Source organism: Bemisia tabaci, chromosome 3, assembly GCF_918797505.1.
Source record: "Bemisia tabaci chromosome 3, PGI_BMITA_v3".
Classification (NCBI taxonomy): Eukaryota; Metazoa; Arthropoda; class Insecta; order Hemiptera; family Aleyrodidae; genus Bemisia; species Bemisia tabaci.
This window is the reverse complement of record NC_092795.1, coordinates 16,165,724-16,178,663: the sequence shown is the minus strand read 5'-3', so window position 1 is coordinate 16,178,663 and position 12,940 is coordinate 16,165,724. Positions and strand designations below refer to the sequence as shown.

The 12,940-nt window shown below is 36.6% G+C and overlaps 1 protein-coding gene across 1 annotated transcript; it reads right to left on the bottom strand.

Moving 5' to 3' along the window:
* Positions 1–870: 870 nt before the first annotated feature.
* On the bottom strand, positions 871–11,918 carry TfIIFbeta (transcription factor TFIIFbeta). Its single transcript, XM_019062071.2, has 8 exons — positions 11,691–11,918; positions 10,274–10,371; positions 9,512–9,585; positions 8,848–9,005; positions 7,734–7,823; positions 5,829–5,953; positions 4,454–4,597; positions 871–2,117 (listed from the first exon to the last, which is right to left on the bottom strand). Exons 2-8 carry the CDS (start codon positions 10,343–10,345, stop codon positions 1,974–1,976), a joined length of 807 nt encoding a protein of 268 aa, XP_018917616.1. The 5' UTR covers positions 10,346–10,371; positions 11,691–11,918; the 3' UTR covers positions 871–1,973.
* Between the last annotated feature and the right edge of the window lie 1,022 nt (positions 11,919–12,940).

Sequence of the window (12,940 nt, the reverse complement as noted above, 5' to 3'; positions counted from 1 at the left end):
AAGTTCTTTGAATAGACGTTGTCTTATCTCTTACCTCTTTACTTCTGACATTCCTTCATATTCTATGCTTTTCCCCTTGTTTTCATCAACTAGAAGACTTTAACCAGATTCTGCCTAACTACATCAGAAGTTGCCTAATTTTCTCTAATGTTTTATTTTTTAAAAATAAAATCAAGCAACATTGCAACTTGAAATTTGGTGAACATTTTCTTCATGATTTATGGGAAAATTCACTGAATTTTTAAAGGCATTATGTGGATCAGTTGTCTATAAAAAATAAAACATGAGAGAAAATTAGGCAAGGAGAAATAAGGTTCGGCTGATTCTGTTTAAATCTATCGGTTGAAAAGATTGAAAAAGTGTAATTACAGGCTCTGTTTGTACTCGGAAAGCACAAGCTTGGCCAATTTTCAATCATATTTGTAAAATATACTCATTTAATTGGAGAAAAAAATACAAAAAACCATGCGCATATTCAATACTTGCCCTAACAACCTGTTTCCATCATGTTCTGTCGGAAAAAGCCACGTTCTAGCGGTGAGAAAATCGTGTCGGATAATGAGGGGTTGGATAATGGAGATTCGACCTAACTGACAGATTTCTATCATAATTTTCAAGAGTTTAAAGTATAAGAATAGAATATTAAATTTACACCCCAGCAAAAACTTAAAAACATGATAAAAATTACAATTGCTGATGTTTGAAGAATGAATTTGAAAATTTTGAGATTCAGTTTGATATGCTCATTTAGCATCATTCACTTCTGATTCTGCAATTGATAACTTTTGAATTAAAATCATAACATCTCACTTATGAAATTGCATGAGTTGCATGGCTAGAAAACTACGAATGAAAAAACAGAGCTTTGAATGAGTTTACAGTAATAAAATAATTTATTAAAAACGTAAATTAACCAATGAAAATACCTACTTTTAAAGATATATCACAACAAAGAACAAAGTTCACTTACATACGCACAATTATTCCTAGATTAGATTGGTTGCAGTTATATTTCTATGGTCACTCTTTGTTCCATCTGTGTAATGACTAAGTTGTGACAGTAAAGAAATTATAGCTCTTCCGAATTTAATAACTGAAAATCGGAAGTATATCAATTTGAACGGTCATTTCTCAAAACAGCCATGAATTGGAGAGCTGAATGAACACTTGCTCCATGTAAAAGGGACACGTTGAGCTTAAATTACAAATAAAGTTGAGCTAAGGAAACATTCAATACAGTTACTGTCTCCAAAAGAGCTAAGAAAAAAAAAAAAAATAGAGATGAAAAATTAAAATCTTAGCCCTAATAACAGCCCATTTTGCCACACAACCGTGTCTATTTGGTGTGATTTAAATTATGTCTAGATAATAATTTATCCTTCAAGATTATTTTTGATAAAAGAAGGATTAATGCTCATATCTTATTCATCTTTGGTGCGAGTGTTGAGGTAAACTTATCTGATATTGTTTGGTTCTTCCGTTCACTATACGCAGCTCATCGATCCAATTGACCTCCCGAAATTGTTCGGCGTTTGGTAGAAACATTGGGCATTTATATGTGAACACGCAAGTTATCAGGTAATTCAAATTGAGTCGAACAATGCCTACTATTTGGCACCGGGTATTTCTGTTTCCAAACATTCCCAAATAATTTACTTCAACAACGCACCTCTTGTTGAAATCATTAAGATGAATTTGTCATCACACCAAGTCTTTTCATTGATAATGATCCTTGTCTATTTTTTTTCTCTTGTAATAATACCTGCCATAAAAAAATACTACTGATCATGAATCTGTGTTTCTCAAAAATGCTAAGGAAATTTCCTGGGCTGTTGGTTCCCTGAATGGCAGAGAATCGAATTAGAATTTTACAAACAATTTTCAAACTCGCTGGATTCTGAGGTAATTCCCTAGTTGATAAAATAATGTTCTAAATTACTTGAAAATATTATTCAGGTGGAGGATTGAGGTCTTCATTTCTTGTCAGATGAAGTCCCTGGTGGGTCAGCAGCGTCTGCTTTGTAATGGCGATATTCAGGTTTCAGCTCCCACATGCATCTATGAGGAGCCTTGATACTGTAGTTTCCAATATCGTTCAAAATTTCTTTGAGATAATTCTGAAAAATAGACAAATAGTCAATAAATGAAAAGAAAAAATATCTCAATTATTAACAATGCATTTTTTTGTGACTCAGTAAAGGAATATATGTGTGTAGGAATCGAAATGATGGGGGGGAGGGCATGATGCTACGGATGATCCATAGTTTTGTTTGAATGTTAATGACAGCGTTTCAATGCTGTCTAGAGTTGTGCGGGATGCTAAGCTTGGCTTGCTGACGATTGTGACCTACTCATTAGGTCTAAAAAGACTCAAATCAATGTCTCTCCGAATTACCCTACTTAGTATTCCAATGCATCTGCCTGAGCTGAAACTCTCCCCCTTAGTCTTGCACTGATACTCACTCATTGGAGTTCAACTTTTTGCCTCTAATAAAAAATTTGAAAAATTTTTGGCCCTGGTTTCCCTGCAGTATAGTTTGGACCCAGCACTGCTCTACCACCCTGTTATTTGAGAATATGTTTGCATGATAAAAAAAAAAGGAAGCAAATTGTGATCTAGGTGAACCTAGAGGTGCCTTGACAGAGCTTCCTTCTATGAATGGTAAGATCGCTACAATGAAAACGATACAATCCTTACTGCTCTTAAGTCTTTGGCACTATCATTTACAGATTTCCATTTATCCCGCAATCTGCCTACATTCTCTGGGATGACTTTGACTCCTGGAAAGTACCAGGGCTTTTACAGAATTAAGAGAAATGTATGAAGTGTATTTTTTTTTATTTTTTTGCAAAAAGTCCATTCCAGAGTGGAATTTAGAAACTTTAACATTTTTAAGGAACAAAATTATTGGGTAAATGATCTTTGAATCCAAAGGGAGCCTCTAAAGTTCCCGGACTGATTCTCTAATCCCAGAACGAAAATGGCCATTAAGCTGATCTTAGTCTCAGTTTTGGTCTTAAAGTTAACATCATTCCCAATCTTTTTACGCCAAAATTGTTCAATTTGCTCAAAATTGACCAAGTTCCAAGCTTTTGAAAGGGGAAACGTAAAGTTGCTGCCTACAGTTTTAACCAAGAATTTATTTTTACAAAAAAAGGCAATCATCAATTCTTCAGTATCTTTTTCATTCATGAAGGCAGCCTGCTCTATGGAGTATGTCCCATCATGATTGATGCATTTTTACATCCTTTCATGCCATTTTTCCTATTATTGTCTTCTGCAATTCTTCCTGGGAAAAATTCTGCACAGCTGTCAGCTGCCTATCTTGAGCTGAACGTTGCTAAATAACAACTCAGTCAATGGGTCAATAGATGACCAGAAAAAACCAAATATGAACCAGTAAAAAAGCATATTTCTCTTCAAAATCTGATGTAGAAAACGATTTACACAACCAAAAGTTTGGATATCAACTCCAGGATGAGGTATTAACAAGTATTTTTGACACAGGCCAATCATATAAAAGTTAATTTATACAAACGATATCAATTGGACCACATTTTGCAATAAGGAGCCTCTATTTCTGGCCCATATTATAAAGCGCATATGAGCCATTGGTTTCTCTATGCCGGAAGGTGCTTTTGTGGATGAGCTGGAGATAGTGGTTCCTTATTGCAAAATGTAATCCAATTGTACTTGTGCCATTTGACAAGTTGGAAACATTTATAACTTCTTAAGGAGTTGATTTTTCAGACTTCCCATGGTGCGATTCTTCAGCTTTGTGAAATTTTGTTGAGGAGACATGTTGCAAAATGCTTCGACTCATAACTTGTCTGGAGGCCCATTCAGTAAATGCATCAAATATTATCGGACAAGCTGCATTCACAAGAATGCAAATTTTGTAAATGTTTTCATAGGTTCTAGTCCTTGAAAGTTGCTCATGACCAGGCAGACATATTGAGCAATTTATCACCATTTTTAAAGCAAGAGAAACATTTGTACACTTCAGGTTTTACAGAGACGCGTTCTTTAGCAGCATTACTTTTAAGTTTGATAGCGTTAGCTGCATATTCACTGAGTAGGTAAAGAAAACTTTAGTGCCACGAGTTGCCCATGAAAATCACCCATCTTAAAAAACAAGATAGTTGTTGGACACTGCTCAATGCTCATACAATGGACAAAAAAATATTATGTCACAACATTACGATTCACCCAAGGCACTCTACGTAGCCTTCAGTGACACCTCCTGACATCAGAGCTTAGAACTTTGAACCACTGCCCAGTAACAGCAAAATTCCAATTTCTTATGGGTCCCCCATTTAAAATGGAGAGAAAAAAGGACGAATATAAATGGTCATGGTAGGATACAATGAAGAAGAAAACCTCACATTGCATGACAACCACCAGTCACTTGCCTTTCAGTCCAAAACTTGCAAAGTGACAAACAATACTTACAGGAGGCTGTTTAGTTATCTGAACTAGATCCTTCAAATTATAGAATTGATGTTTTTCAAAAGCAGCAAATAACATTTCCATAACAGATTCTTTGTCATCACGGGCCTTCTTCCCTTCTGCTTTCTTCTTCTCCATGTACTCAATCTGAAAAATGAAAACCAGTCATGACATAGTCAGAAAAACTTCTGAATGGAATTGAAATATTTTAGACACAAATTTAAAAAAAGTCCCTTGAAGGTAACATCACTATGCAATCTTTTTTTCAACCTTGCTTTAGAATGAATCTTCTACGAGAGTTACAAATATTAAAACTCAAAACACATTTCACAGAATAACAGATTTTGTTTTTAATGTCAGCAAAAAAGGTCATTTATGGAGGAGGAAACCTAATGTAATAAGCTAGTTTTTTTTTTTTTTATTTATAAGAAAAAACCCTTCGTAAGAAACTATGTAAGATGCAGAAAGTTGAGAAAAAATTAGCAAAAAATAGTAGAGAAAAATGTCTAGTAATACGCTTAAAGCGAATTTCAGCATTTATTTCAGCATCTAATCATCCTTTCAGTTAATCTGATGAAATGAGAATACGTGCCTTCCTGTTTTTGTCCTTCATTTGATCAAATATTAGCTAAAAAAATTACTTTTCAAGTTGCCAAAAATCCAACCCCATTTCATAAGAAGAAATATTACACCAACAGATTTTGTTATGTCACTTAAAGAATTGATCACCGCGTATCCTTTCACATACATTTGTTTCTTTACTTTTCCATCTCAATTTGAACAAAAGATTACGCATACCAACTGGTATGTGCTAACACCATTTTCATCAATGAAAATAACTGATCCAAGTGACGAACATTTACTTTCAACAGAACACTTTATTTTAAAAATTCAGAAACGTTTCGAAGGTAGGATGAGAGCAGTGGCTCTGTTGCATTGGATTCATGGTGGATGCAAACATGAGTTGTCGCTCCATATGATGTCTTAAGCTTCAGACCAATGAGAAACTTTATAAACTGCTACATCACAAATCCTCTTTTCTGGCCAAAATAGCTGTTTTGAACTTTTCTAAGCTCGGAGACGCATTCCTTGCTACAATTTTCCTTGGGCAGAACTATTATCAAGGCAATTTAAATACATGCTACAGCCTCATTCTAACTCCGTTAAAATTAAAGGGAGCAACCAATAAACCCACCAACCCTGACTTACTCAAAATTGAACGCAGCAATCAATGGACCTGATATTAAATCAAAGATGCATCTTGCACATCATTAATCTTTTTTATTTACTAGAATGGATTTTCTCATCTAGTTTGTCTACACAAAATCATACAAAGGCAAATCATACAAAGAAAATAAAATGAAAAAGAAGAACTTACATTATTTTTGTGGTTTGATACAGGTTTATAATTTTGGACCACTCTATCTAAACGCATTACTTTCCTGGTTGGCTCCATTGCTTTCCTGATGGACTCTACCTTCAACTTCATGTAGGTTGTATCAGCTGAAACGGAACAAGCTCAATTTCAACTCAACACCAATCACAAATTGCATACATCAAAGATTTCAGAATAATTCAAATATTCCCTCCCTTTAAATTAGCCGGTAAAGTCAGAAAAATCATCTCATTTTCGAGAAATTTTAGAAGATAAAGCAAACTTAGAGATGAAAAATCAAGAACTTTTGAAGATGTTAGTATACCTATAGAATGTATTGAGAGCTATTCAATGAACTCTTATATAATTTCCAAAAAAAAGTAAGCATAAATTAAAACAGTAAAAACAGGGAATTGAATGGGACACAATGATCGAGGTATTAAATGCCGCAGGGACTTGCCACTGAAGTACTTATCCTCGTGTATTTTCACGAGACACACTATGGCGCCACTGGCTTTCTCTGAAACAAACTCTCAAGCTCAAAAAAAGCTCTCAAAAGTTGAAGCTGTGGTAAAGGGGATTGCCTTCATTACAGTGAGAGTCCAGCTCCTGTATCCTGTGAGAGTCCTGTCCAATACGCCATGCTCAGATAGGGAGCAAATCTATTGGCAGTGGTGCCACTTCGTTTGGGGACTCCAAGGCTTGAACCACAGCAACCTTGCTGATATTTTTGCTCCCTAACGGTGCATAAAAAGTTCAACTGAATATAGACGTGGACTCACGCCTTAATGTGGGAAATTTCCTCCATTACAGCCTGAGCTCTGAGCACTCTTTTGAGCTTCAGAGTTTATTGCAGAGAAACTAGTTCAAACAGAAACTGTTCCAAGTTCTAATTTTCTGAGAAAAATTACTTTAATTGCAAATTTCAATGGCATACAAGAGCTCCATGTAGTAGCATAGGCAGTTTAATGATCAGAATGCACATTATTTTCAATTAGAGAAGAAGAAAAAGAGATTTGGAGGGATATGAAGGAACAGGGGCAGAAATAACATAAAATGGACTAAAATTGAAGGCCACGATGGATCAGCAGCGCCCATTTTTCCCCCCATTTTAAGTACGGAATGAGCTAAGCTTGTAGGATTCTCATCAACGTAAAGCACTGGATCATCTTGGTGAGAGGTGCTTTTTGCTAAAATGTTAAGAAAGAGATGGCCGTAGAAAAGGCAAAGACTTTTGCAAAGGATTTTTAATTTTTGTGCTCATTGAGCTAAAATCATGGGAGAAACCTCAAATTCTAACCAAGCAAAACAAGAGAAGGGTATATCATCTGGGACAATTGAGTAATTCTTAATATATCAATGGAGCTCCTTGAGGTGGCACTTGATTACTTTTAACCATCAGGTGCAGTGGTTATTTTATGCAACTCCTCAGTGCTCACAACATCAGCAGTGCCTTGCCTTCCATCAATTCCATCCTTAATTCCTATTGGACAGCAGCATGACAGCCATTTGAGTAGGGCTGTTCTATTGATTGTCGGTAAGCTACCGAAACAATTCCATTAGGAAATAGTTATGATATGAGCAGTATCTTACCGATAGCAATTTAAGTTTTTGGAGCTGACAAAAATAATATCTATTTTACGCGCTGCCGCGCCAGGCAATCTGACGAACCGACACACGGGGCAACAATGCATCGAGTGCGAGCTCGCAGAACTCAGATAAGGCCGGCTGTTAACGATATAATCGCCACTGTTGGTACCGCCACTAGTATCCGTTTAAGACGATACTGATAGCGTTCCAGCAAGAATTGGTTTGGACACCCCTTCAGTAACGAACGTAAATCAAACATGTTTCAACTTGTTTGACGAGGGTCCTCATTGTTGCATCATGAAAAGAAAGAGCTCTTACCATAAGGTCGACATTCTAATTTTTGGCTAATTCTTCCCTCAAGGACTAGTTTCTCGGTTTCAGGAACTATTGCATCACTATCTGGTTTAGCTGAAACAATAAAATAAGACATATTAGAGTGACAGCTTAGTATAATTGCGAATTAAGATAGTTCATCATACAGCTGCGTTTACATTCCTTCAGGAATGCAAAACTTCTGAGACCAAAAGACCACTCTGGTCGTGGTCAGTCACGATAGAGATAAGAAGGTTGCCGAAAAGAGGTTTTTGAATTGTGAGGTTGCAAGAAGGGGTTTTCAAAATATGAAGATAGCTCTACTTTTTGTGAATGAAACTAATGAATGTGTTAATCTTTCAAAGGGAAACTGCAAGGCGCATCACATTCAGCAAAGGAAACTGTGAACTAAATGTTTGATGCAAAGAAAATAGTGAATCATGCTGTCTTATCTTATCAAAGAGTACAAAGATGTAAATGGGAGAGCTGGCGCCGCTTGTAAGCATTTTCCAGGTCCCGAATTCCGAGACTCCTGAGTCATGCCAGGTCACTTTCGATACATGGGGCTCTACCATTCAATGTAAACAGTATCCGAAAAGTGACTGAAGCTCGGCGCTCACTCGGCTCAGAACTTGTCGACCAAAACGTGGCGTTAATTCTCCCATTTACATCGCGACTCTATGTTCTCTATGAGTCAGCCGCAGCCATCAGTGTGCAGTATTATAAGTCATGTGAGGACAGAAATGCGAAGACTGACTAAGACAATTTGAAGGGAAGGATGTCTTAGGTGGACAACAATGTGAAAGCTGTCTCAAGAATGTGAAGGCAAAAAACTTTCTGCACCCCTGAATTCCTTGGTTACAGTAGTTTAAAATATCATTCCACAAATGGCTCCAAGATGAAACATTAGAGGAAATTAAAATGGAAAACCTATTCAAGCCCTGGGCAAAAGTGAATTTATCAATGAAACAAATGGAAGAAACTAACCTCACTGAAATGTATTGTTAATAACTAAAATATCCTCAATTCATTTGGAGCTGCTGTACCTCAATTCATAATTTAATCATTTCTTTCTTTACCCAACACAATGATAAGATGAGAGAAAAGAGGAAAAACTTACGAGTATAATGAGAGAAAACACCAAGTGTCTGTCTGGTAACTTGGGAAACATCCAACCTGTGTTGACGTGGAATGGGTTTCTCGCCTGGCTCAGCTAACAACATCACTGATTCTGAAAGATTGAGTGTTACTTGGGTTTTGCCACCCGGAACACTAGTTCTGAAAAATCAAGGAGACACAAAATTCATTGGAGGGAAAACGTGTTCATGCACATGCAAAAACTTAAAATATATTTTTAATTTTACTTATTCGTAGGATCGAGCTGAAAAAGTAAACAGAGTTCAGTTGAATAGGACAGATATCTTCATCAAAATTTCAGTATTTTTCTTGAAGCATTTTTAAACTGAGTAATCAGATATTTTTTTTGGTCCTTGTGATGCATTATGTTTCAAAATATAATATTGACCGATGGATAATTTACCTTACCTCTGAATTTAATTAGGTGTTTGAGTGTAATTTATGACCATTTGGGGGGGGGGGGTCTATTTTCTATATCGTGTGCTGCTTATTCACTGAGTGGACCAAGACATGCACCACCGCCTTCATCACAATATTAAATCATCCTTCATAACATTATTGGTAAAAGAAAACAAACCTAGGTACTTATCACTAAAGAGATAGAAAAAAATAAATATTGGGTCAATCTAAAAATTATTTTATATTACTTGGCAATTTTGAGTTTTCCAACTTCGATGTTCCCAGGTGCTTTCTCCCAGCGATTTGCAATATATTTCGGAACCTGAAATCAATTTTAAACCAAACAGACAGGATTAGTTCAAGTTTTACAGTTCTTAGGCATGGGTAATACTTCTGGAGAAAATTTTGTCGATATAGAACAGCATTTCATGCTCACAGCAAATAAATGACGTCATGTACACAGAGGAATACAAAGAGGTGCAGAAAGTTTTGAGCCTTTCACCATATGTAACCTAAACTAATAATCAATTCCCCCTGAACCCTTGAAAAATTAAAAAAATCATAAGGGGCACCCTTGTTTTTCCTGTTCTCATCAGTGCTCTCAAGTCTTGGTTCTTTTACTTTCTGGTTGCAATTATAAAAGGAGGTCATGAATCCTAACCTTGTACGCATTGTCATTGCTGTTTAATGGTTTGAAGTGTATATTTTCACTGTTTTTTCCAATGAAAAATTGTGCTTGTAATGTGAATTCGAAAGCAACCATGTCATTTTTGATTCTTAATGGTTAAAACCAAAGGCTGTCCACTCATTTGACATCATAAGCTTCAGGCCACTGAAAATTGTTCTTTTGACAATAACTTTAGGTTTCTATACTTTGGACAAAAATGCTGTTTTTAAATTTTTAAGACTCCATAACGTGTTTCTTGCAAAATCACTCTATAGAGACATAATTTCAAGGTAATACACCATTGCCTTCTCACAACCTTATCTGAGAGAAGAAATGGACTTACCTTCACTAACCATACTGTTTTATCTGCATGCGAAACATCTAATTCTTTTTCTGTGGATGGTTGATTAGACATGGTGCCTCACTAGAAACCCTTGTTTCCTGAAAGAGATTAGACAAATTTTTGGTTAGTAGGTAATTAAAAGATAATGACGAATGATAAAACTCAGGAAGTGGCTTTAGAGTTAAATCAAATAACTTAATTTCAGTGCCTAGAGTTAAAAGGCAGATTTTCAAGCCTTAGTAACTATACAAATGGACGTCAATTGAACTAATGATCAGTTTCATTTTTTTTTCCCCTTATCAAAGACCATTTTGGAGAAATGACCTTCTGAGTTTGGTCATCTAATGATATGTTACGTGAACATCAATTTCTGACTACCACCTTCTGATCAGCATAACTGACTAAGCTTATGCATGATTCATACACTGTACACTGCTGGAGCTAACACCAAATAGGTTTATACCATGTCAAAGTACGGTAAAAGATCTGCCATCTTGATTCTCTTATTTACTTTCAATGCTGAACTGAAAGAAGGTACCCTTAATTGGGGTAAACAGTATTTGACCTATGACTTGAAAGCAACAATCAAGCTCCATAGGCAATTGCTACAGCCAAGTAAATCAGACTTTGGAGAGGGTGAGCCTCCTTCTCGCTACTAACGTACAGAGAGGCAGAATCTTCCTGGCTTTCAAATTTACTAGCACCCACTCGGGCTTGTAATTAGACACTTTCTGTATCCTTGCTATCAAAGGTAGTTTCGCTATGTGAAAAATATTTACATTACTTTTGGCTTTTGATTAGTGGTCAAAGAAGTCAACATGGTGTCTAAAGGGCTTTTCTTTTTGTCCGTGGAACGTATGGAACGTGATGGTAGCGGTTAGGGCTGGTTCAACCAGCCTAACCGCGGCCTGAACCAACCTCAACCCACCTCGGAGGAGCGGTCCGAGCATTCCACTGGACCACATGGAACGTGCCAGTGGAACAGGATAAAAAAGTGATGCGTTCCGTAGCAATCCTCTGCAGTTTGGATAAAAAAAAAAGCCCTTAAGGGTCCATCAAAAGTTAGATGTTTTACTAATTTCCATTGGCAAATGCTGCCACTTACGACTAGTTTTGATACATCATAAGTAATTCTTGTGAGCTTTCCTCTCAAATACATAACACTGCTTGCATGACAGCAGTATTCTTGCTGCCTCTTTCTGAAGGCATTTCTACTTGCTACGTAAGTAATACTTGCAATTTTGACAATCTGATCTGCAGGAATTGTTGCTGAAGCCACAGCGCTATCTTGTCTGAGGTTTCTATCCTAAACTCGATCTACTCATATCATGTACTTCTTATTTGTGTATTTTTTTTACTTAATTAGATTCCTGAAATGTTCAGTTCAACAGCGAAAAATTTGACAGTAGCTTCATACCTGTTATAAACCTGTGTTGTATATTTTCAGAGGATAATTCAATTTTGACGATGACAGAGACACATAGCAGTAAAAGAATTTACGTGTTGAACCGGAAAATTAGTAATTATGAATCTCGACGGCTTTCTTCCACGACACGGATCGGAATTTTAATTTTCGCAGCTAAAGCTAAAACGAAAGTCAAAAGTCAAACCAAAACAAACCACGAGTCGCTCAGCACAGAGTTACTTTCCAATGTCTAGAGTGACGACCTGACGATGTAGGTGAGGTCGTGTTTTTCGTAATTGATTGGCTAAATTTTCCCGCCATTTTTGAATTCAACTGTTTTGAAGCTACTCTAATTACTAATCAAAGCCAGTTATGCAGATGATATTCAGAATTTATCCAGATTTTATGAATTTATCCACACGAGGAAAATCCATTTTCAGACGGAAAGCGCTTATCGTCTAACAACAACACTAACTTGCACTTGCCCACGTCATCAAGCACTGTGCGCCTGGTATAAATTTGAGTAGGCAACTATTCAAACTCTCCGGATGTTTGTAGTATACGTAACTAATTGAAGGCACTTTTTAGCGTCGGCAATACCGTCATAGCGATGCGATGAATGGGAACGGACGCTTCGTTTCGTCTCGCATGATTAGCTAAGTGCGAAAATGCAATCGCGGAGGACGTATTAAGGTATTATCTAAAAAAAATATCGTGGGTTGATTTGCTTTTTTTTCGTCGAGGCCAATCGAAAACTAGAAGTGAACTTTTTGTGAGTTAACTTCAACTTCACCATTTGGCTCTCGTATTCGTAGATCGAAGCACCTGTACTTCTCGGTCTCTGCTGAAAGAGCGGTGATTCAAATACCTGCCCACTTCATATCGAAATTAAGTAGGATTCGTAAATTTTTATTTACAGTATGTTTTGAACACTGTCATTTGTTTTTTATGATGATTGACTGGCACGGGGTGTTTCTTGGCGCACTCAGAGCTTAGTTTCTTCTTAGATAATTTTTCTAAAAAAAATAAGGTCGGCAATGATTTATTTTTTCTAAAATAAATGACTCTGCGGAACAGATCGCAGATCGACATACTCCATCGGGTCATCCTAAATTTTATTATAGGCAGCTAAGTAGCGAATCAAACACCCACAATTCATTTAAATGACGAGATGAAACGCAAATTAGTTGTGGAGAGCCTAGCTTACGTGGCTAGTGATCCGATAAATTGTAGCATCACGTATCAGGGGCGCCAATAAGGGC